General features: G+C 39.9%; 11 protein-coding genes and 1 non-coding gene across 12 annotated transcripts; 6 read left to right on the forward strand and 6 right to left on the reverse strand.

Moving 5' to 3' along the window:
• Window positions 1–13: 13 nt before the first annotated feature.
• Window positions 14–1,231, reverse strand: SPO74 (Spo74p; the record flags this gene model as incomplete). Its single annotated transcript, XM_018364974.1, has 1 exon — window positions 14–1,231. The coding sequence occupies one exon, from the start codon at window positions 1,229–1,231 to the stop codon at window positions 14–16; it is 1,218 nt and encodes a 405-aa protein (XP_018222074.1).
• A 329-nt stretch (window positions 1,232–1,560) lies between these two features.
• DI49_1807 lies at window positions 1,561–1,633 on the reverse strand. Its single transcript has one exon. It is a non-coding gene; the product is annotated as a tRNA-Lys (tRNA).
• A 275-nt stretch (window positions 1,634–1,908) lies between these two features.
• On the forward strand, window positions 1,909–3,189 carry SUA5 (threonylcarbamoyladenylate synthase; the record flags this gene model as incomplete). Its single annotated transcript, XM_018364975.1, has 1 exon — window positions 1,909–3,189. One exon carries the CDS (start codon window positions 1,909–1,911, stop codon window positions 3,187–3,189), a length of 1,281 nt encoding a protein of 426 aa, XP_018222075.1.
• A 292-nt stretch (window positions 3,190–3,481) lies between these two features.
• PMR1 (Ca(2+)/Mn(2+)-transporting P-type ATPase PMR1) lies at window positions 3,482–6,334 on the reverse strand (the record flags this gene model as incomplete). The annotated part of the gene is made up of 1 exon (XM_018364976.1): window positions 3,482–6,334. One exon carries the CDS (start codon window positions 6,332–6,334, stop codon window positions 3,482–3,484), a length of 2,853 nt encoding a protein of 950 aa, XP_018222076.1.
• Window positions 6,335–7,012: 678 nt separating this feature from the next.
• Window positions 7,013–7,711, forward strand: CUP2 (Cup2p; the record flags this gene model as incomplete). Its single annotated transcript, XM_018364977.1, has 1 exon — window positions 7,013–7,711. The coding sequence occupies one exon, from the start codon at window positions 7,013–7,015 to the stop codon at window positions 7,709–7,711; it is 699 nt and encodes a 232-aa protein (XP_018222077.1).
• Window positions 7,712–7,786: 75 nt separating this feature from the next.
• On the reverse strand, window positions 7,787–9,151 carry YRB30 (Yrb30p; the record flags this gene model as incomplete). The annotated part of the gene is made up of 1 exon (XM_018364978.1): window positions 7,787–9,151. One exon carries the CDS (start codon window positions 9,149–9,151, stop codon window positions 7,787–7,789), a length of 1,365 nt encoding a protein of 454 aa, XP_018222078.1.
• Window positions 9,152–9,577: 426 nt separating this feature from the next.
• Window positions 9,578–12,274, reverse strand: RAD54 (DNA-dependent ATPase RAD54; the record flags this gene model as incomplete). The annotated part of the gene is made up of 1 exon (XM_018364979.1): window positions 9,578–12,274. One exon carries the CDS (start codon window positions 12,272–12,274, stop codon window positions 9,578–9,580), a length of 2,697 nt encoding a protein of 898 aa, XP_018222079.1.
• Window positions 12,275–12,424: 150 nt separating this feature from the next.
• On the forward strand, window positions 12,425–12,892 carry DI49_1813 (uncharacterized protein; the record flags this gene model as incomplete). The annotated part of the gene is made up of 1 exon (XM_018364980.1): window positions 12,425–12,892. The coding sequence occupies one exon, from the start codon at window positions 12,425–12,427 to the stop codon at window positions 12,890–12,892; it is 468 nt and encodes a 155-aa protein (XP_018222080.1).
• A 1,043-nt stretch (window positions 12,893–13,935) lies between these two features.
• SUT1 (Sut1p) lies at window positions 13,936–14,862 on the forward strand (the record flags this gene model as incomplete). The annotated part of the gene is made up of 1 exon (XM_018364981.1): window positions 13,936–14,862. The coding sequence occupies one exon, from the start codon at window positions 13,936–13,938 to the stop codon at window positions 14,860–14,862; it is 927 nt and encodes a 308-aa protein (XP_018222081.1).
• Window positions 14,863–15,069: 207 nt separating this feature from the next.
• YIP5 (Yip5p) lies at window positions 15,070–16,008 on the reverse strand (the record flags this gene model as incomplete). The annotated part of the gene is made up of 1 exon (XM_018364982.1): window positions 15,070–16,008. One exon carries the CDS (start codon window positions 16,006–16,008, stop codon window positions 15,070–15,072), a length of 939 nt encoding a protein of 312 aa, XP_018222082.1.
• A 417-nt stretch (window positions 16,009–16,425) lies between these two features.
• Window positions 16,426–18,141, forward strand: AIM14 (putative metalloreductase; the record flags this gene model as incomplete). Its single annotated transcript, XM_018364983.1, has 1 exon — window positions 16,426–18,141. The coding sequence occupies one exon, from the start codon at window positions 16,426–16,428 to the stop codon at window positions 18,139–18,141; it is 1,716 nt and encodes a 571-aa protein (XP_018222083.1).
• Window positions 18,142–18,575: 434 nt separating this feature from the next.
• Window positions 18,576–19,700, forward strand: DI49_1817 (uncharacterized protein; the record flags this gene model as incomplete). Its single annotated transcript, XM_018364984.1, has 1 exon — window positions 18,576–19,700. The coding sequence occupies one exon, from the start codon at window positions 18,576–18,578 to the stop codon at window positions 19,698–19,700; it is 1,125 nt and encodes a 374-aa protein (XP_018222084.1).
• Between the last annotated feature and the right edge of the window lie 1,305 nt (window positions 19,701–21,005).

A 21,005-nucleotide genomic window follows, 5' to 3' on the forward strand; every position in this document is an offset into this window, starting at 1 on the left:
GCACTGATCAATTTCATGACCATCCATACGTTTCTTCGTTGGTTTTTTTGGGCATTTTATTTAAATCGATGTTACCAAACGATTTTGTCATTGCAGCATATCCATTTTGATAGTTACCATTTAGTCCCCTGTAAGACCTCGCCTCTAATCCCTTTTGAATACTTCTTCCGGAGTTAAAATGCTGCTTGCAATCTACATTCATTCTATTAAAAGAAGGCTCATTTTGGTTTTCAAAGGGCATAAAAGGTTTTGTTTGATATAGATTATTACCGGCGAAACAATTGGGTGTCCCACTTGCTGAGTTTTGAAATTCTGCTTTCTCCCAGAAATTTGAAGAGTTGGTTGTAAACTCATAGCTCTCCTCGAACGATTTTCCATTCCTTTTCGACATTCTTGAGGGAGAGTGTGAGTTGATCATAGGAATTAGGGAGCCTCTGAAACTTTTAAGAGAGGGAAGATTTTGGGTTTCAGATTGGTTGGAGAATTTGCGAACTGCTAGCTCTCTATTGAGTAAACAGTTTTCCTGCAAGTGAAAAAAATTCAATTCATTCAAAAGCTCTCCTAAAATCTTCAGTTCATATTCTTCATCCAACTCGATGTCTCTATATTCTAAGAATTTCTTTTGCATTTGAATTGCATCATCGAAAAATGGTATACTTGTCAGGCAAATGTCAATCTCCTTTTTGWTATATGTAAGTAGATTAGTTTTCAAAAAGCTCACCTCAAGCTGTGTTTTGGTAAATGTGGTAGTAGCAGCTGAGCATTCAGTGGGAGCAGAATTGGGTCTTTGCCCTTTGTACGGTGACGTTGAAATATTCACCTCCATAACTGGTTCCTTTATCTCCTCTAACCCGCTTGTGAAATGAAAAGGTTGAATGTGTTTAGTTTTGTAACCTTCTGTATTGCACCAAAAACTTTCCCAGTTTTTTAATTGGGAATCCTCCATGTCAAAGTTGGAGTCGGGGGCAAGCCTCGAGCTATTATTTATTTCTCCCATCTTCTTAAACCCTTCATGCAACTCTTCTTCATTAAATATGTTACTTGTTGTGTGGCTTCGAGTTACACTTTCTTTATCGTGTGGTGATTTTTGTTTCCCAAAATTCACATTGTTCTTTTGCCCAGTGTTGTCATCATTTTGAGATCTCATGTCTCGGTGGGTACTCAAATCTATATGGATTTGCCTTTGGAAGTTTTCTTTTTCTAACTCATCTGAAAAATTACCACTGCCCATTGCAAAAACTATATCCGACTACCGCGATCATTATGACCTTCAAACAAACCAGGTTCAGTCTTATTTACACGTAGATATATAGTCTTTGGAAAAATGGGACCCTCTATTTCTCTTATTTTTCTTGTGACACAAAAATAGGTATTAATGACATCTGGGTAGCCGTGAAAAATTATATATATTATCACTGTTAGCGTCCAACTGGGTAGAAGGAAAGCCTATCCAACTGTTCCTTCACGCTACTAATATGCGTATTTATTATAGCACTCTAGAATAAGATGAAGTAAATTCGGTTATGCTGTACTTGTTTGGCAAAAAAAGTGAAAAAGAAAAGCCCTGTAGGGGGCTCGAACCCCTAACCTTATGATTAAGAGTCATACGCGCTACCGATTGCGCCAACAAGGCTCTTTTCTTGAAGAAACCTGGGATTAAAACATTTATATTCAAAGCAAGAGCATCTCAAGGTCACTTTTTACGCAAGTTTGATATTTTTCATCGATCATTAGTAACCTCATCGCCTAAATTTCTTAAAAAAATAATAGTATAGTTTAATGAAAAAGAAAGATCTCTCTTCTTTGGTTGAGGTACTTTTGTACTTCATGCACTCTTCGCTTTACAGCTAAAGGTTACTTGCACATTTAATGTCAATCTTATCTTTCGTTTCATTCTGATATAATTACATGCATCTGGGACGGTATTTCGTAACAATGACATCGAAAGCTGTATTTGACACTAAAGTCTTAAGAGTAAATCCGCTCTCAATCCACTTCTCTCCAACAGCACATTTAGATGGATCCTTACCAACAATAACTGACCCTGAAACAGAAGCAGCACTACTAGAGGCAGCAAAGATTATAAGAGATACTGACGAAACTGTAGCCTTTCCAACAGAAACCGTTTATGGGCTCGGGGGCTCTGCGCTGAATGATAATTCGGTGCTCAGCATATATAAGGCCAAGAATAGGCCTAGCGATAACCCTTTGATCACACATATTTCATCCATTGACCAGCTAAACAGAAAGATTTTTAATCAAGCGGATTCATCCAGCGCATCTCTGTCTGATAATATACCAGCAATTTATCGCCCATTAATTTCGAACCTTTGGCCCGGTCCATTAACTATTCTTTTGCCTGTACCACCTCCAAACCACAATACGCTATCGAAACTAACAACCGCAGATCAGTCCACATTTGCAGTGCGTATACCAGCCAATCCAGTCGCTAGAGCATTGATCGCTTTGAGTGATACACCAATAGCTGCACCGTCAGCAAATGCGTCTACCAGGCCATCTCCTACTTTAGCGTCCCATGTTTATCACGATTTGAACGGTAAAATCCCCATGATTCTTGATGGTGGTGCATGCAAAGTTGGCGTAGAAAGTACTGTGGTCGATGGGCTATGCAATCCCCCAATGCTACTGCGACCTGGCGGTTTCACTTATGAGGAGATCATTGAATTAGGTGGCGAAGCTTGGTCTCTTTGTAAGGTCGAAAACAAAAAATCTGTTGAAAAAGGTGAAAAAGTAAGAACACCTGGTATGAAATATAGACATTATTCTCCCTCGGCCAAGGTCATTTTGTTAGTGCCTAACACAAGTGACACCAATAACAACATAACGGAGACGCAGATGGAAAGTCTGAACAGAATGATCAAAAATGAAATACAAGCTGATAAAACTGTGAAAAAAATCGCTATTTTGACTTCACTGAAACTGCAAGATTCGGATCTACAATCCAAGATCGTGGATGACTCTGATTTTTCTTCTAAAAGTTTTGTCATTGAAAGACTTGGACGGACAGGTGAAGAAATACAAGCTAACTTATTTGCTGCTTTGAGGAAAGTAGACGAAACGGATAACGTTGACTTGATATTCGTTGAAGGTACGAATGAAGATGGAGAAGGGCTGGCTGTCATGAACAGATTGAGAAAAGCAGCTGCAAATAATTGTATACTGTTCTAAATAGAGTTACGATACACTTCCTGAAGAAAAAATAATGATTATAATAATACTGTGTATCATGTACTATGTCGTTAGTTCGAAAAAATAAAGGCAAGACAATAATGTACACATTTTTATATTGCTTTTGTGTAAGTGATTAAATATTCAAATATGTTCATCTTAGTATCTGTTGTATATATAGATACATATGTTTCCATTAATTAGTACATCCTCTATAAGAGGGCCAGAGACGCTTTTTGAATGAGAAAAAAGAAATGAGGGTAAAATAAAGCAACATAAAGATGAACATGTATCAAACATTGGAGTAGTACGTTGGGTCTCTTTCGTTCATTTTCCTCATCCACAGTTTTCTTAATTCATCAACAATGAAAACAGTACTACTAATGAGTAATAGCAGTAATATGTCAGACACCCCTAAACGTTCGGTTTTAAAGATACTTTGGAAGAACGGTATATATATAGCACACATTTGACCTAATAGTGAAAGTCCAACTGCATAGTTGAACATCTTATTCGTGAAAAATCCAACTTCGAAAATTGATTTTGTATTATGTCTACATGCCAAAGCATTGAACATATCAAAGAAAACAAAGCAAGTAAAAGTCATAGTAGTATCTCTAGCAGTTACTTTACCATCTTCGGCCATCTCTTTGACAAAAATGTAAACTGTTCCTATGATGATACAAGTTGCAGTAGTAAGTAAACGTTTCATCACCTCATGAGTCAAAATTTTATCAGTACGTTTTCTTGGAGGCTTCTTCATAACTTCATGATCTACAGGTTCCACACCCAATGATTGAGCTGGTGGACCATCCATTAGAATATTAATCCAGAGAATTTGCATCGCATTTAGTGGGTTGGGTAGTTTGAATGCCGTAGACAGGGCGACCAACGATAACGCAGCCACAGAGGTAGACAATTGAAAAGTTAGAAAGTTTTGAATATTATTGAAAATACCTTTCCCTTCTTCAATAGCGGTTAAGATGGTACTGAAATCATCATCGGTTAGAACCATATCAGAAGCTTCTTTGGCTACATCTGTACCGATCCTGCCCATTGAAATACCAATATCTGAAAGTTTTAACGCAGGAGCGTCGTTAACACCATCTCCGGTCATCGCTACGACATCGCCTCTCTTCCTTAATGCACGAACAATGTTTAGTTTATGTTCAGGGGTAGCACGAGCAAAAATATTAACATGATCAATGACATTAGCCAATTGATCATCTGACATCTTTTCTAATTTATCACCAGATAAAACAGAAAGCTTTGGATCAATGACAGGAATACCAATTTGTCTTGCAATGTTTACAGCAGTATTTTCGGAATCACCGGTGATCATAATAATATGAACACCCCCCTGTAGAAGTTGCTCAATAGCAAATTTGACATTTGGTCTTGGAGGATCGTTCATGCCGATCAACCCAGTAAATGTTAAATCGTTGATTAGGTCTTCCGTTAGTGGAGTTGATGAATCGGATAATACCAGTTTAGCGAAGCCAAGGACACGTAAACCTTCGGAAGCCATTGAATTTGCACACTCAATAATTGTGTCTTTTTGAGTTTCAGTCAGTTTTTCAGTTTTTTTATCCTTTGATTTCAAATGACTTGTAGAACACTGCAAAATTTTTTCGAACGCACCTTTAACGTATACTGTGCACTTATTGTCAGCAGGATTAAGAATTTTGGTGGCCATGAATTTCCTTCTGGAATTGAATGGAAGTTCTTGAACTTTTTGAACTGTGTTTCTAATATCAGGCATTTCATAGCTTGTTAATAGTTCTAGAAGGGCAACATCAGTTGGGTTCCCCAAAAATGAAGCATGTTCTTGAGAGAAGGAGGCATTGTTACAAAGGTTTCCGATGTTCAGGGTTTCCCGAACGTCTTCAGTTAAGTAATTTTTCAAATTCCCATTGGAATTTTTACTTTTCTTATTTTTGTCTAATGACAAAACGTTCAATTTGTTGGACATACTATCTAAGCACCAGAGTTTGGATATAGTCATATGGTTTGAAGTTAAAGTACCGGTTTTATCAGAACAAATGACGTTAACAGAGCCTAAAGTTTCGACACTTGGTAATCTTCTAACAATAGCCTTACGCTTTGCCATTCTTAGGACACCCAATGCTAAAGTAACTGTGACAATGATTGGCAACCCTTCTGGGATTGCAGCGACTGCCAATGAAACCGATATTTGAAACATTTCTAACCAAGATCTGCCTTGGATGACACCTACTAAGCAAATCATACCAATAACGATGAAACTCACCAGTGACAGATCTTTCCCCAGTTTGTCCATTGTTAATTGTAGTGGAGTCTTTGGCTTTTCAATGTTATTCATCATTTCAAACACTGCACCAAATGAAGTGTTTGTTCCTGTTCCCACAACAATACCCTTACCGTGACCTTCTTTGACCAAAGTTCCCATATAAGCGATACAGGTTCTTTCAGCGATCGGTACAATTGAGTTGGGTTGGTCGTTAAAGGAAGATTTCTCGATTGTTTGTGAGGATTTATGAACCGGTTCATTCTCACCAGTTAAATTACTTTCATCAATGGTCAAATCGGTGGCTTCAATAATTCTAAGGTCAGCAGGGATTCTGTCACCTATCCCGAAATGGACTAAATCGCCCGGAACCAAAGCGGAAGCCAACACATGACTTTCTTGGCCACATCTCATCAAATGGCATTCAGCAGGCACCAATTTATTCAAAGCCTCTAGCGATTTTTCAGATCTATATTCTTGGACAAACCCGACGGTGACCACAATGAAAATGGCTAGTGTGATACTGATAGCATCGTCAGTATTACCCATGCAGAAAGAGACGACAGCAGACCCGATCAATAATAGGATCAATCTATCTTCAATGAAATTGGACAGGAACTTCTTGAAAAGAGGCTCGTCATCTTCTACGGTTATTTCATTAGAGCCATGAACTGCTCTCCTGCTAGTGGCCTCGCTCGAAGAGCTTAAACCATTGTTCCCATCAGTCTGGAGTTGTTCAAGGGTTTCCTCTATCGATAAGGTACAGTATTCTAAGGAAGGATTTGGCTTCGAAAGAGCCTCTGTGGTAGCGTCTATTATTTCTCTTTCGCGGTTTGAGTCTTCATCGAGAAGACTCGCGTTAAATGGATTATCACTCATGATTTATTATTCCCTGCTTTGTTTTTTTTACAATAGCTTACGTTTAGTTCCGGTCTTGTCTTGTCTTGCCCAACTTTAAGGATATTATTATAGTTAGTAGTATTATTATAAAATGGAAGGAAAAGTACGAGGCGAGGCAGATGCTAGCACGATATAAGCAAAATAGGGAGAGGTACAGAAAACAAAGATTCTCCAACAAACGCTTAAAGAAAGGACGAGTTAGAATGGATGGTGGCTGAAGGGGGCACGATATAATCTAATGAACAGATGGGGCCAGCACTTGATAAAAAACAAAAAGCGGTTTTTAATCGAGAATCTCGTCTTGGAAATCAGAATAAGAAAAAAATGCACTGAAATGCAGAGTGGAAAAAAATTAGCGATCGGTCTTGTGCGGTGTGGCTATCTGAGGACGTGTCGAACCTGCAATTGATACCGCCCATAGTGAAGAACGTAATTTTGCCCACCCACCTTCCACCACTGCAACCTGCAAGAAATATTCGCCAAAAAGTCGCCAAAACGAGGCGAAGTCGCCAGGGTGTGTAAGCGCGTAGGGTAAGTGCTCCAGGGTCTGGATCGGCCATTAGTAAAAGGTGAACGATATAGTAGTAGCTATGGCAATTCGATGGTGAAAAAGGTGGGGTTGGTGGGAAGGAGGCTGATAACCGTAGCGATAAAAGGATGGTGGTGATTAACGGGGTCAAGTACGCCTGTGAAACGTGTATCAGGGGCCATAGGGCGGCGCAGTGCACCCACACAGATGGCCCGCTGCAAGTGATCAGGCGCAAGGGTAGGCCATCGACCACATGTGGTCATTGTAAGGAGCTGAGGAGGACCAAGAATTTCAACCCTTCTGGCGGATGCATGTGTGCTTCCAAGCGACGGCTGGCGGTGGGCAGCGAGGAAGATGAGTCGCGGTGCCGTTGCGACGAAGGCGAGCCCTGTAAGTGCCACACCAAGAGAAAGACTAGTAGGAAGCAGAAGGCAGCATCGTGCCATAGCTCAGTCAGTCCTGAAGCGGCGACCGTTAAAAATCTTCGGGTATTAGACTTGGAGGCTTCTCTGGGCCTGAACAGCGTCGATCTTATTGACCTGAGCCCCTCGTCGTATGTGGACATGACAACGACCCTGTCTAGCTTGGAGTCACCCCTACAAAGCGATGGCGCCAAGACGGACGACATAGACGAGCTAGGGTTGCCTCTTCTTGACACGTTCCAACAATGCTGCGATTCGGCTGCAACCCCCCATAGTGCCAATGCAGGCGCGGACACAAATCCAATTGCTGACACTCATCTAAACGATGTTGACATTCCGTTTTCTATTAATGAGTTGAACGAGCTTTACAAGGAAGTATTGCCGCACACTCCACATTCGAAATAAGGCATTTGGATATCCATATGCATATACATACGTAAATATATATACTTAAAAGAACCAACTTGGTGTAAAACTATTCTAGAGTTTTAGGTTTTGTAATTTCTCTTCGGTTTCTTTAATTGTAGAATTGCTGATACCTTCTTTTCTTGAGTTGGTGTTTTCATCGTTCAGGTAAATGGACAATCTTTCATCGCTGACCTCCAGTATACTTTTTTGGTCGTTGCTTTGCAAAGACGTCAACCGGACAATGTACTCGAGTAGCGTGATCGATGAAGTTTTGTCTTCCAATAGTTTTTCTTCCTCACTTTCCCCCTCTTCCCCACTTTCGCCCCCTTCCTCATTATCTTCTTCTTCTTCTTCTTCTTCTTCTTCTTCTTCTTCTTCTTCTTCTTCTTCTTCGTCGTCGTCGTCGTCTTTTTCTACTTCTTCATATCCACTTACCGCATACCAAGTAATGTCTTCGATAGGCGGCTTCTCTGCTCCAGTAGTCGCGTTCTCTTGATCACCGTGAGAGTTTATTTTCAACACCAACACCGGTGAATCTTGTTCTTCCAATCGAAGAAGTTTGCCGGAAACACTAAAAAATAACTTTTTCATATGGTTCAAATCTATAGTAAGTTCCTGTGGTGTATCCTCCTTGTCGTCATTTTCATGATACCTGCCATCATTAAAGTCTTGCTCGATTTTCATAAAATAATCGAATTCCTTTTCTGAAGAGTATTGTCTACATATCCTAATTCGTGCTCGTTTCATATCTTCCTTCCAAACTATCCCCGATTGTCCATTGCTTTCTGAGGTCAAATTATAGAAAATGGAAAACAACGTTACTTCAAATATAGGCCCCACTTGAACTTTTAGTTCTTTTCGGTCATCTTTTGTCTTTTTACTGCTTTTCATGGCGTCGTCGTATTTTCTATTGCTTTCATTAACAAAATCAGAAGCTTGTAACAATAAGCCTGGCGAGATTTGATGAGGAAGTGCACTATTTAGGTTGGCGCCTGATGTGGTCAAAGAAAGATTAATAAATGGTGTGATTTCTTCTATCCTTAGTAACAAGTCTTTGATATAGTTCTCCACCGCTTTGATAGCTTCATTCTGTGTTTTCGCACTTCTTGAACCCTCCACCTTTTCTGTCATTTCATTTATCTTTTCATCAAACCTATCAATCTCTTCCTTCAAATCCTTAGTTAATCTCAACGTGATCTGTAAATTCGTGTTCCCTCTTGCGGCCACCAATTTTATTAGATCAATGGCACTGGATACAATAGCTATACGACTTTCCAATTTGAACTTCAAATGATCTATCCTTCTGGCATCATCCTTAGGGATTTGAATAACAAAGTTCGCTATTGTCTTTAATGCATAGGTTGATGCTATCGATATGCCGGATTTTATAGCAAACGTAACGGCCTGTGAGCCTGCTTTGGCAAGGATCTCATCCATTCTATTGGATGATTATTCTGTTTTTCAATGGGCAAATTCAACCGTTCCAAACGTTTGGTGCTTGTTTTAAGGCGTGTGGCTCCTTTACAACGTAAGGCTGTCTGACCGCTATTTTTTCTTTAGTGCTTCCGTTTGGCATTTTGTCGCTATAAAAAACCAAAAAAATAAAAAAATAGGATCACACAAGATGTCTTCATATTTGTCATATGACTTTGCCCAACGCATCTAGTCCTACATAGATTTTATGATTACACTTTTAATAAATATATACGAAAATATTTAGAAATTTGACCCCATCCTTACATTGTTTTATTATGTCTACATATATGACTGTTCCCACCGTTGGAAACATTTTTTACCTCTGAACAGTTGATTTCTTTCTCTTTTCATGGTTTTCCTTTCGAATAACAAATATAGAAAAAGAGACTAATGTGAAATATATTGAAATGCGAAAGTTATATCGTCGTAATGATGCTCATTTTTTAGCAGGTGGTCGTTTGTCTTTTCCAAAGCGTCATGGTTCAAATGATTCCAAGTAGTCGCATCACCATAAAGCATAGCAGGTGCTCTTTTTAATTGTTTTCCCTGCGCATTACAACGGTTACAGTGGTAAGTTTCGTGTGTTTCACATATTGTGTTGTCATTTTTCTGGAATAGTTGTTTTAAGTTATCAGAACTATACAATCTTTCAACATCTTCTTTTGCATCGACCACACATGAACTCAAGCTCATTTTCATTGATTGTCTTTGATAAATTTTTTCTTCTATCGTACCAGTCGATATGAATCTGTAAATAAAACAGTCCTTTTTCTGACCGTCTCTCCATACACGTGCCAAGGCTTGTTGATCAGCAGCTGGGTTCCAATCCGGATCCATTAAAATTAATCTGTTTGCACCGATTAAGTTAATACCACAACCACCTGCTTTGGAACTCAAAAGGAAAATGAATTCCTGACTCTCAGGATCATTGAATCTATCCACCAACTTCTGTCTCTTGTTGATCGACAGTGTACCATCTAACCGTGCGGCACTATAATGCTTGTATCTACACATTCTTTCAATCAGATCCAACGTTTGAGTATAGTTAGAAATCAGGACAATCTTATCATCGGATTCGGTTTTAATCTTGTGAAGAAACCTTTCCAAAATAGAGAATTTGGCAGAATACTTGGTTTGGATATCCCTCGCTTTCGAATTGGGCATGCTGTAATCATCAGGTAACTCCAAGTCTTCATCTTCCTCGAATTCGTCTTCAAAATTCAAAAGGTTAGGATGATTACATAGTTTCTTTAAGATACCAATTGCTCTTAATGGCTGGCTGCCACCCACGCCCTTAACCATTTTTTTCACATCTCTAGACTTGATTAATTTATTGTATAAACTGTTTTGCAATGGCTTCAAGTTAACAAAAATCACGTTTTCATACTTACAAGGTAGATACTTGGACAAAATGTCATTAGTACGACGGATGATGAATTTGGAAACGATCGTAGACAGTTTCTGTAATTGTGCCTCACCCTTTGTAATTTCCTTATCGGTAGCGTCAGCATCGCGCCCTCTCAAGATAGGAAGCTCGAAATTCTTTCTAAACTCTGCTCTGGAGCCCAATAAGCCAGGATTGGAGAAGCTCAACAGGGCAAAATACTCGGAAAGATCGTTTTGGATGGGCGTACCGGACAAAATGACTCTTCTGGGACAATTGATGCTATCCAACGCTGTGAAAGTCAAGGAATCGCCATTTTTCAAACGATGACCTTCGTCTGCCAGCATCAACCCCACGTCGGAGTTCTTTAATTGGTCAACATTACGGCGCAGAGTCTCATACGATATGATCAGAACGGGTTTGACAATGTTTCTGCCCTGGGCCTGGGCCCAGGTATGAATGGCTTGGGACACTGTGGTGTTACCTCCGCCCATCGAGGACTTTTTTCCGTCAATGGCGAGAGGAGACAAGGTGTTGGGGCCCAGCCACTTGATCAGTTCATTGGCCCAATTGTTGACTAAGGAGGATGGACAAACGATAATACACTTATCAATGAGTCGTTTCCCCTGTGGGCCCTGTCTTAGTAATGTCCACATCAGTGCTATACATTGCAGGGTCTTACCCAGCCCCATTTCATCTGCCATGATACAGCCGTACGCACCTCTATTGTTCCCTTCAGTCTTTTGAGACTGCACAAGCGCCTTCTCGTCACTTTTTAACGGGTCTTCACTAGAAGTGTTAAAGGCTTCCGCCTCCAAAAAGTCCTTCATGACTAGCCCAGTGACACAACGATACAAAAACCTGACACCTTCCACTTGATGCGGTCTCAAAATCTTGGCCAGCTTTGGATCGATGACAACAGGGACATTAGCAAACTTCTTGTTGTTTTCGGCAGAGTCCCCAGAATCACCCAGCAGTTCACGTAAGGATTTATTTCTCACCCCATTTGTCATTAATGAAGGGTGATGCCCTATTTTTTGTGTGTTTTTTTGTTCTGGGCTCTCTTCTTTGTTTGCGTTCTCCTTTTCCTGGGTGCTCTTGGCCACATTTTTCAGCTCTTCCTCCTTGGTGTCTATGGTAGCGTCGTGAACAATCATTTCACCATCAACGGACGGATCGTACAGCACTATGGCGAATTCGTCCGTCGGATCGTGTAATGGTCTTGGTTCTGGCGTGATTTTCTTTTTCATCCCTAAGGTTAGGGGCAAACTGTGCCTTTGGATATAGCCCTTAATGGGGACAGTGAAGGACCTTCTCAAAGTGTATTCGATGTGACTTAGCCTTGTCGGGTCCTTAATCAGTCTTTGAGCACTGAGAGCATCCTTCCGTCGTTTAGTCAGTTGGGCCAAACTGATGTCCTGACCATACTCCATCTGCTCCGCATCTGCGTCCACGTCCAGTCCGGAGTACGACACAGTAGATGACCTTTTCCTCAGGCATCTTCCTCCCACGATAATGTCAGTCCCGGTGGCGATTTTACCAGCAGCGGGCTGGATGTGGGTATTTTTGTAGGGAACCTTGAATGGCTTCGTCAGCCGAGTTACAGAGTCCTGTACATTGATAGGTCGCGGTACCAGTCTTGGCCGCTCGCCGGCTCCTATTCCATTCGGTGGTCTGTCTGGTAGTCTACGTCTTGCCATTAGTAATGGGGAGTGTTTCCTTTCTTGCGTTAAGGTTAGTTTTAAACGGTTGGTTTCTTCTATCCTTCTGTAGTGACTCTGGCGGATAAAACAAAATCGTTACTGATTAAACGTTGATGTTAGTCGTTATCCTAAAAGTGATACAGACCCATGAGCCTAACTTCGAATAGATCTTCTATTATTTCTTTTTTTTTTTGTTTGTATTTCTTTTTATTTTTTTATTTGCGCGAAACTTTGCTACATTGGGTAACGCGTGAACAATTTCCATTGCAATTAACGAAAGGGTCCTTGCATGTGTTTACCAAAAGTCCGCGAGGTCTCGGCAGGTGGCGCGTCAATACAAGTGATTATCTCATGTACAATCGGTTAGTGTCAGTCAGTATCCGTAAACCAACGTGCATACGCGTTCAGCGACACTCTAATAAGACAAAGCTTTTCTGGCGCGAATACGCCAAGGCCACGAAGCGAAAGGAAGGTAGCTACATCAAGAATGTTTTTTTCTATTGTGCGGCATCTGAGATGAGGGGATTTCGGCACGCCGCAGAACACTACACACAGGTACATAATCAGCCGTTTGGCAGCAGTAGAAGGTATGAACCCAACAGAAACGGGTCGTAACACAACACATACGAAGTGGCCGCAGCACCTCGGCGCTCGTCGATTATAGCCTTCACTCCATCGTTTTGCACGCTACTGCTCCTCGTGCGTATTTGACCCGGCTCTGCTTGGACGCCAACATCATGTCTGACGGAAGATACTACGGTAAATGCGGGGAGCCTATGCAAGAGCATACGTCTTCCCACCGGCGGGATCCTCATGAAGACCTCACTCCGGTATATCAAACAAATATCATGCCTGGTGCTACATTGCCCCCCCCCCCCCCCCCCCYTCGTGGTTTCCACAAGCGGCAAGAAGGCATTGTGTGAAAAATCAAACGGATCATCAACGAATGACAAGGGTCCGCCCAAGCTTCGAGAGGTCTGCCCACTTGCCCATTGTCTCTTTTCGACCTTCCAGCCTCGTTCTTCGCGGCCCCTTCTATCCTGCTCTCTCTCTCTCCCCGCTCTCCAGTCCTAAACGTCTTTTGTTTTCCTCTTTCCGGAACGGGCTCTGCTCGGACCACGAGTCCGTGCGGGCGCTTCTGTGGATCTCGCAGGCACTCGCCAGTTTAGCCACACTTCTCTTTTGTCTGCGTCGAATTCCCTCGAGAGAGAAAGACTCGATCACAAAAGAGGAAAAAAAAATGGGCCGATTTCAGGCTAAGTGCTTAGCAGACAGTGAAACTCCTGCTACGACGCTTTTTCAACAATACCTGTCTCGAGTCGCAGTTCTGTGATTTTATATTGTTTTTTTGTGTCCTCCTAACTTCTGTTGCTATACAGGCCGGATCCCTATTTGCCTTGCTTGTTTCTGATTTGTGGTGCTTGCACATTATAAAAGCTTAGATCTGCCACTTGTGTTACCATCCCCGATCTTGTAGCGTTCTCATCCAGCTGACTTTGTCGTCTTTTCAGCAAAAAAAAAATTTTGCGTTCTTTTTCGTTCTACTGTCTGACAATTGGCATCTTTATGGAAGTATCTGTGCATACGCTGCATAGGGTATATTATAACTGAAAAAATACACAGCTACGTTGGTCGGATCGTCGTGTACTGAAAGGAACATGTCCACAAGCATCACGGTGAGGAACAGAGACCGGTCCCTGCCACCCCTATTATTGCCCAGTGTTTCCTTGTTGGAAAAGGATTTATGTCGTGGAGGTGCCCAGAATGTAGGCATAACTGATCCAGAACTCTCATCAGCCATTTGGACAAGAAAACGGGCTCCCCCGTCTGACGAACTCGCTCCCAACTTAGCAAACAATTCAATATTCCGAGCCAAGAGGCTAAAATCTGCTACTATGGACGTGAACAGGTATGCTATGGGTATCGCCACGATAACGCCTCCGCCAACAATACCCGTCAGCGCCATCGTCTCTTCCTCGCAAAATTGCATTTCCTCTTTCGAATACCAAAACCATGCTCTTGCCTCTATCGGCAATGAAGACGGCAATGCGACCACCACTACAATGTCCATGACCTCTCGCTCCACCAGTAACTCTACCATTTCCTCCACAGCATCCACTGGCTCGAATTCAAAAAGGCAAAGAAGCGGTCCAAGTTGCGACAAGTGTCGTTTGAAAAAAATAAAATGCAATGCTAAAATTGAAATCTTGCTCCAAGACGACTCCATGATACCATTGATCTCGGACAAGCTACGTTACATTTTGACTCCCAACGATATTCAACTGCATAAAGGCACTCTACTGCAAAACATAACCCTACCAGACGATGTAATCGAGGGGACCAGCTCACGGAAGCTGATCAAGCATATTGATAAGCTGGTTCTGCTCACGCCTTGTTTGCCATGTACCAAGAAAAAACACGCCCATTCTTCCTCTTCTTCCACCTTTTCAAAAAATGTTAATTGCACATTTTCGAAAGGCTTCACCAGAGCCGACATAAATGTTTCATCTAAAATCTCTTCAAAATTCAAAGATAAAACCATATACGACATAACTTATGATGACTACAAAACCACAAATCTGTAAAAGGTCATCTCTAATGAATAGCACAAAACTAGCATTTTGCATTAATATATATACTTATAAACACTCATTGTATATTTAAATTTTCTTCCTCCTCCCTTTACGTATAACCCGTAGTAATAATAATAATAATAATAATAATAATAATAATAATAATAATAATACACTCTAATGGTATCGGTTATACAATGCTGTGTTTGTTTCTTCTTTTCAAAATATTATAAACCTAAATAATAAACAGAATAAAGCGTGCAGGGCAATGGCAACAATAACAGATAAAGATAACTTGCCACCCGCTTGAGTCTCACCGTCTTCGCCATTATTCTTGGACATCTGTGACTTCAAGAAATACGACGATTGTGCCCACCCAAGAGCTACGATCGCCCATTGAATGGCCTGCACCGTCCTCAAACGTTTAGACATATCCAAGATATTTAAAATAACACAAACGGGTATCCAAATCAAATTGGAGTACCCGTAAACTGAAATCAATTCGGGGACACTCTTGAAACTTCTGTTGCGTTCCGAATGCTCATCCCTTTGCAAAACCTGCATCGTGATGAATGGCACCCCGAAGGTATACCCGTAAAACAGCCAGATTGAATGGAGCAGCTTCTTGAACTGACTGGCTCTATCAACATCTCCACCGGCCCTGGTGCCTTCAATTACTTCGTTTATGATGAAGCTCAGCCCACCGCTCATGGTGAAATTAATCATCACTACTGTGGCAGTGATCCAGACAGCACCGTACAAATCGCAGTCGTTGTCGTTATCCCCGGCATTGTGATCATTTCTGAATGTCATTACCGCAGATAATCTTTTCTTGAACTGCGTCAAGTTAAGTTGAAAGTATCTCGAATAGTAGTTTATTAGTCCCGGCCTCAACCCGTCACGCCCACCGTTATCGTTCGTGTTTTCCCCTATCACTTGGTCATAGGCTGGTGGGTCCATTTGGCCCTGAAGTGGTGCAGACTCGCCCTTACTGTCTGCTGTGCCATAAAATCCATTTCCTTCACCAGCCTTCGACTTATTCATGCTTGGTCTGTCTGGCACAGTGGCATCATCGAATGGGTTGGTTTCACCGGCAAAATCATCCACGCCTTCGAGATCGTCATCAATATCCAAAAAGCTACTATTATTGGATGGCATTTTCTTTTTATCTTTCTTTCGAGCCTATTCTATTTAGGACTATAGAGCCTCGTAACAACTGTTAAATAGAAACTAATAATTTCGGCAGCTCCTCTCTGATCAATATCTACTAGGCCCCTTTTACCGTTAGCTTGAAAGAGTTGATGCAATTTGCCTAGTCTGGAAAACTGCGCTCACCAAGCGACCGGGTAAATCAGCCCTCATTTGATCGTTACATTAATACCGATATACTGCTATGCACCAAGAAGGTGTATGTATATCATGTGTACGCATAGCAGAGGGCCCAATAACTTCGACAAAAGGACAGGACACCTCTTGCACGTACTTTTTTATTAATACTGGATAGCGTCTTTTGAAGCTCACTTTTTTCTTCACTTGGCAAAAGCAACGTTTGATCCATTGAATTGACTTTACACAATGGATACAAAAGAGCCATCTCTCAATACATTCGTCAAGAGACACTCTGAGACACATTTTGCTAATATCAAATATGGATACTATGTCTTGGTAATATCGCTAGTTTACCTCGTGGGGTTGGTACTTCTAAGAGCGTTTGGGACAAGAACGGCTGGCAGGTCAGGATCACAACTCAGGAATAAAGTCATTTATCGGATCTATAGCATAGATCCTGCAATTCATTTGGCTATATTGTTTCTCGCACTCCTGGCTCCCTTTTACTATCATTACTCCTTGACCACACAAACTGCTGTTTATTTGAAAAGACTGGGAAGACTGAGTTATGCATTAGTTCCATTAAACCTATTCCTTACTCTAAGACCAAATTGGATATTGAGAAAAAATTGCGCCTACACTGATTTAATACCGTTCCATAAGTGGTTCTCACGTTTTATTACCGTGATTGGTTTGCTTCATGGCATTTTCTTCATCGTTAAATGGGCCATGGATGATACTGTTTCCTTAAAGCAGAAATTGATTTTGAAAACTTTCAATCTTGTCGGATTTGTAGTATCAATTTTGATACTGTTTTTGCTAATTTGCTCAATCGGGCCCATCAGAAGATACAATTATCGCCTGTTTTATATTGTGCATAATTTGGTTAACCTTGCATTCATCTTGCTCGTCCCCATACATTCAAGGCCCGGTGTGAAATTTCCCTTCCTCCTACTGAATTGTATTCTATTGTTTTTCCACATTATCAATAGAGTAATATTCGCAAAACCACTAATTCTCTTGAGTAAGAATTCAAATTACACGAAGACAAATTTAGTCCACGTAAAATTACCAAGAGCAGTCATTCCAGATTTCTTTGAGCCTGGGTCTCATATAAGAATCAGCCCCTACAGAATAATTAATCCGCTTTACTGGTTATTGCCATCCCACCCATATACGATTGCCTCTTTGGCAGAGGACAGTTCAATCGACCTCATCATAAAGGAGACTTCAACAATCGAGGGAGCTAGTCAAATAGAGTCTCTTCGCAGCAATCCGAAATCGTTTTATTTAGAACAAGAAACTTCCTATACTCTCGTTGGTTGTTATCCTCCCTCTGTACCTGAAAAATGCCTTTCTCAAGGCACAAACATAGCCATTGTGTGCGGTGGGTCTGGTATATCTTTTGGCCTACCAGTATTTAGGTATTTTTTAAACAAGGAGGATGTGAAGTACCTGAAAATCATATGGTTGATAAAGAGTCATTCCGAATATGAACTTGTTTTGAACTACTTGGAGGCAAATGACATAAATTTTGAAAATGCATCGTCCAACAATAAGAAGTTTTTAATATTTATTAGTGGAAATTATCTTGTGGAAACTCGACCAAACGAAGCCCCCAATATTGAGGATGAAAATTCAGACTATGAAATGGGGTCTTTCACTAATGAAGATGAAGACCTTTCAATCTCCAATTTCAATTCACAAAATGCGTACAGCAACGGCAATACTCCAGAGACAAGTCATAGTCCTACGGCCAAGAATGGGAACTTGATTGAAGTAAAATCAAAGCATAGTTTTACTCTTCACAAGGAATTAAGAGAATTTCAAAATGGAAACTCAGGAAAGGACAAGGATCAAACATGGTTGTTTTCATGCGGTCCTCCGTCGCTACTACGGTTGACTCAGGAATACTGTCATGACGAAAATATTAATTATGTCTGTGAGACTTATGGATTGTAAAAATAGTAAGCTTTATGATAAACTTTTGTCTAAGCTGCTTAGAAATGAAGGAATATATTTTTTCAAAATAAATACTTAATATGGTAAATAGGAATAATATAACTGTTTTTAAAAACGTATATATTATTAGTTATCTTTCATGTCTACAGTACTGCGTTAAGAATTTGTGCAAAAGGGCTCATATGCTGTTAGCTATTAGTAAAGACATTTTGAAAATGAAACCCTTTGAGATTGAGTCGTTTGGTAAAATAATTTGGAAGATACGTTCCTAATGGTCATTTTGCTGTATTCTGTCTGATTTTTGAGATAAGCAAAAAGGAAAAAAATGAAATTGAAAAAGCCCGGTCTATTGAGAGTCTTCCATAAATCAGTTAGACACCCAGTTATTTTGATTTTACTGAATATCTAGTTGAACAGCAATTGAAACCGTTGTTATGAACCACTCCATAGTAACCGATGACGAAGTTCGCGAGTTCTTCTTAAATTGTTCCTCAGAGACAGTTATTGAATCAATCGCTGACTTGCATGAGTCATTGAGACTCTATTCTGAAAACCATGGGATACTGCCCAATAGAATATTCAAAACGCTGGGTGAAAACGATGAGGATTCGAAGATATCCCACATATTCATGCCAGTTGTAAGTAGAGATTTTTCTGGAATAAAAATCTTGGTTAATAACAACAATAAAAACTTCCAGGGTGTAATTAATCTTCTAGAACCCGAAACAGGGAAATTAAATGGCTGCTTTGAAGCCAAACAAATTACTGCGATAAGAACTGCACTGGTGTCATGCATTGGTTTATATAAGCAACTGTCGGATCCTCATCATGGATGGTTTAAGTTTGAAGATGGCATTTGCCAGTTGACATGTTTCGGTACTGGTCTGCAAGCATTTTGGCACATTTACGTATGCATTAAAATATTAATGTCGGAAGCCTTTAAAAGGTCTTTAAACGCTATCAAAGTTAACATACTATATCACAAGAACACGATGGATTTGGCTTGCTTAAAATCATTGAGTAAATCATTTGGAAATGAACTAAACATAGATTTTAACCAATATCAATTGGGGACCGGCGAAGATCATAAGAGCCCAAAAGCAAATGATGCTGTTTCTAGTAGTGATATTATTTTTGGTTGTCTGCCTACATCGACACCGAACTTGTTTTTGAATCAACTGACAAATAGCAAGAATTCTAACGAGCCAAAACACACTTACATCTCGCTAATTGGGAGTTATAAGCCAATAATGCATGAATGTGATAAAGATTTAGTTGATGTGTTCAAGTCCAGTGATGAAAATGTCCGTATTTTAGTGGATTCAAGGGAGCACACACTTTTAGAATCTGGAGAATTAATTGATTCCGAAATCAACCCCGATAACGTCATTGAGATAGGTGAACTAGATTCGATAAAAGATATCGTTTTAGATCTACACGGGAAGAGCAGCAAAAGATCTATTACGCTGTGTAAAATTGTTGGGCTAGCAGTTATGGATGTAGCGTTTGCCAAGAAATTCTTAAACTTGAAGGCCAAGGATGAAGCATGCGAAGAATAAAGAGTGTGTTGGCTTTATATATAAACTTGTGTAAGTCTCTTTATATAACTTTACTTTCAGTAACTTGGGTAAACAGTCTCTCGTACTTACTGGAGGTGGCTGACAAGTATTATTCAGTTTTCTTTTTTTTATATTTACTTGCTCAACAATTGAAACAAACAAAAAAATAAATAAAAAATACAAACAATAAAAAGCAAAATAGCTGTTAGAATAAGCGATTCCGAATATTCATTTATGTGTATACAATACGCGATAATGAGCAAAGTTAATGGTAAAAACATACATTTTTAAAATTTTTATATATTTTCATATTGACACGGACAAACGAATCTGATGATTAGTGAAATTAAACTTAAAGATCTGTAAATTAGTAAACCGACTAAAAATCAACATGCAAGTAGATGAGTTATGCCTGGTAAATTAATACCAATCTTCTGAATTTTGTCCAAACCACTGGGTTTCATATGACCAATCTGCGAGTGTTTTATACACCTGTCTTGTATATTTAGGAAATAATTGCTTAATTATTGCTACTTACTCAACTACTAATTATCAGCATGGTGAGATGAACAGATGTCTAGGCAAATCCTTTCCTAAAGTAGATAACTTTTATTAGGTCAGCAGTGACTTCATTCTTGTTCTTCCGCTTCCATTTGTGCTTCAGCTAAAGAGTATAGGTATTGGAAAAACTTTTTGAAAAGAAGTACGGCTTCCCTTTTCGAAATTCGTCACTTTCTGTATTTGTGTTGTACTTTCCTGTTGGATTTTATGCGTATATTGCACAAAAAGAAAAACCTAATTGTTGTATCTCAAAGTGTGATACTCCAATTGTACCCGAAGTAGTGCCTAGTTGTAATTACATGTTGTTGATAATTAGTTAGTTCAATAAGTTGTAATAATTAAGAATAAGCAGTTCTTTCTTATTATTATATAAGAGAGGTATATAAAACACACGCTGATTGTTTATATGAAACCAAATGGTTCAGACATAATCCAGAGTTGTATTGTGATGCATCTGATATAACTCGTCTCCTTAAATATCAATTAATACATCTTCCATCTTCAACAATCACCAGATTGTTTATTCGTTTACATTTTTTTCTCATATCGTATACGAATAGATATATAAATTGTTTTTGAGTTTACTTAATCCAATTTATACGAATAAGTGTACATCCGTAGTCACCTCTTCCAACAAATACATATATGTAATGTATGTAAAATAAGAAACATTCCGTGAACCAAGTCGATTGATAGTTGTTAGTAACTAATTACTTCCTTAAGATTAATAGGATTGCTATAGCA

The sequence above is a fragment of the Saccharomyces eubayanus genome, chromosome VII (genome assembly GCF_001298625.1).
Source record: "Saccharomyces eubayanus strain FM1318 chromosome VII, whole genome shotgun sequence".
Taxonomy (NCBI): domain Eukaryota; kingdom Fungi; phylum Ascomycota; class Saccharomycetes; order Saccharomycetales; family Saccharomycetaceae; genus Saccharomyces; species Saccharomyces eubayanus.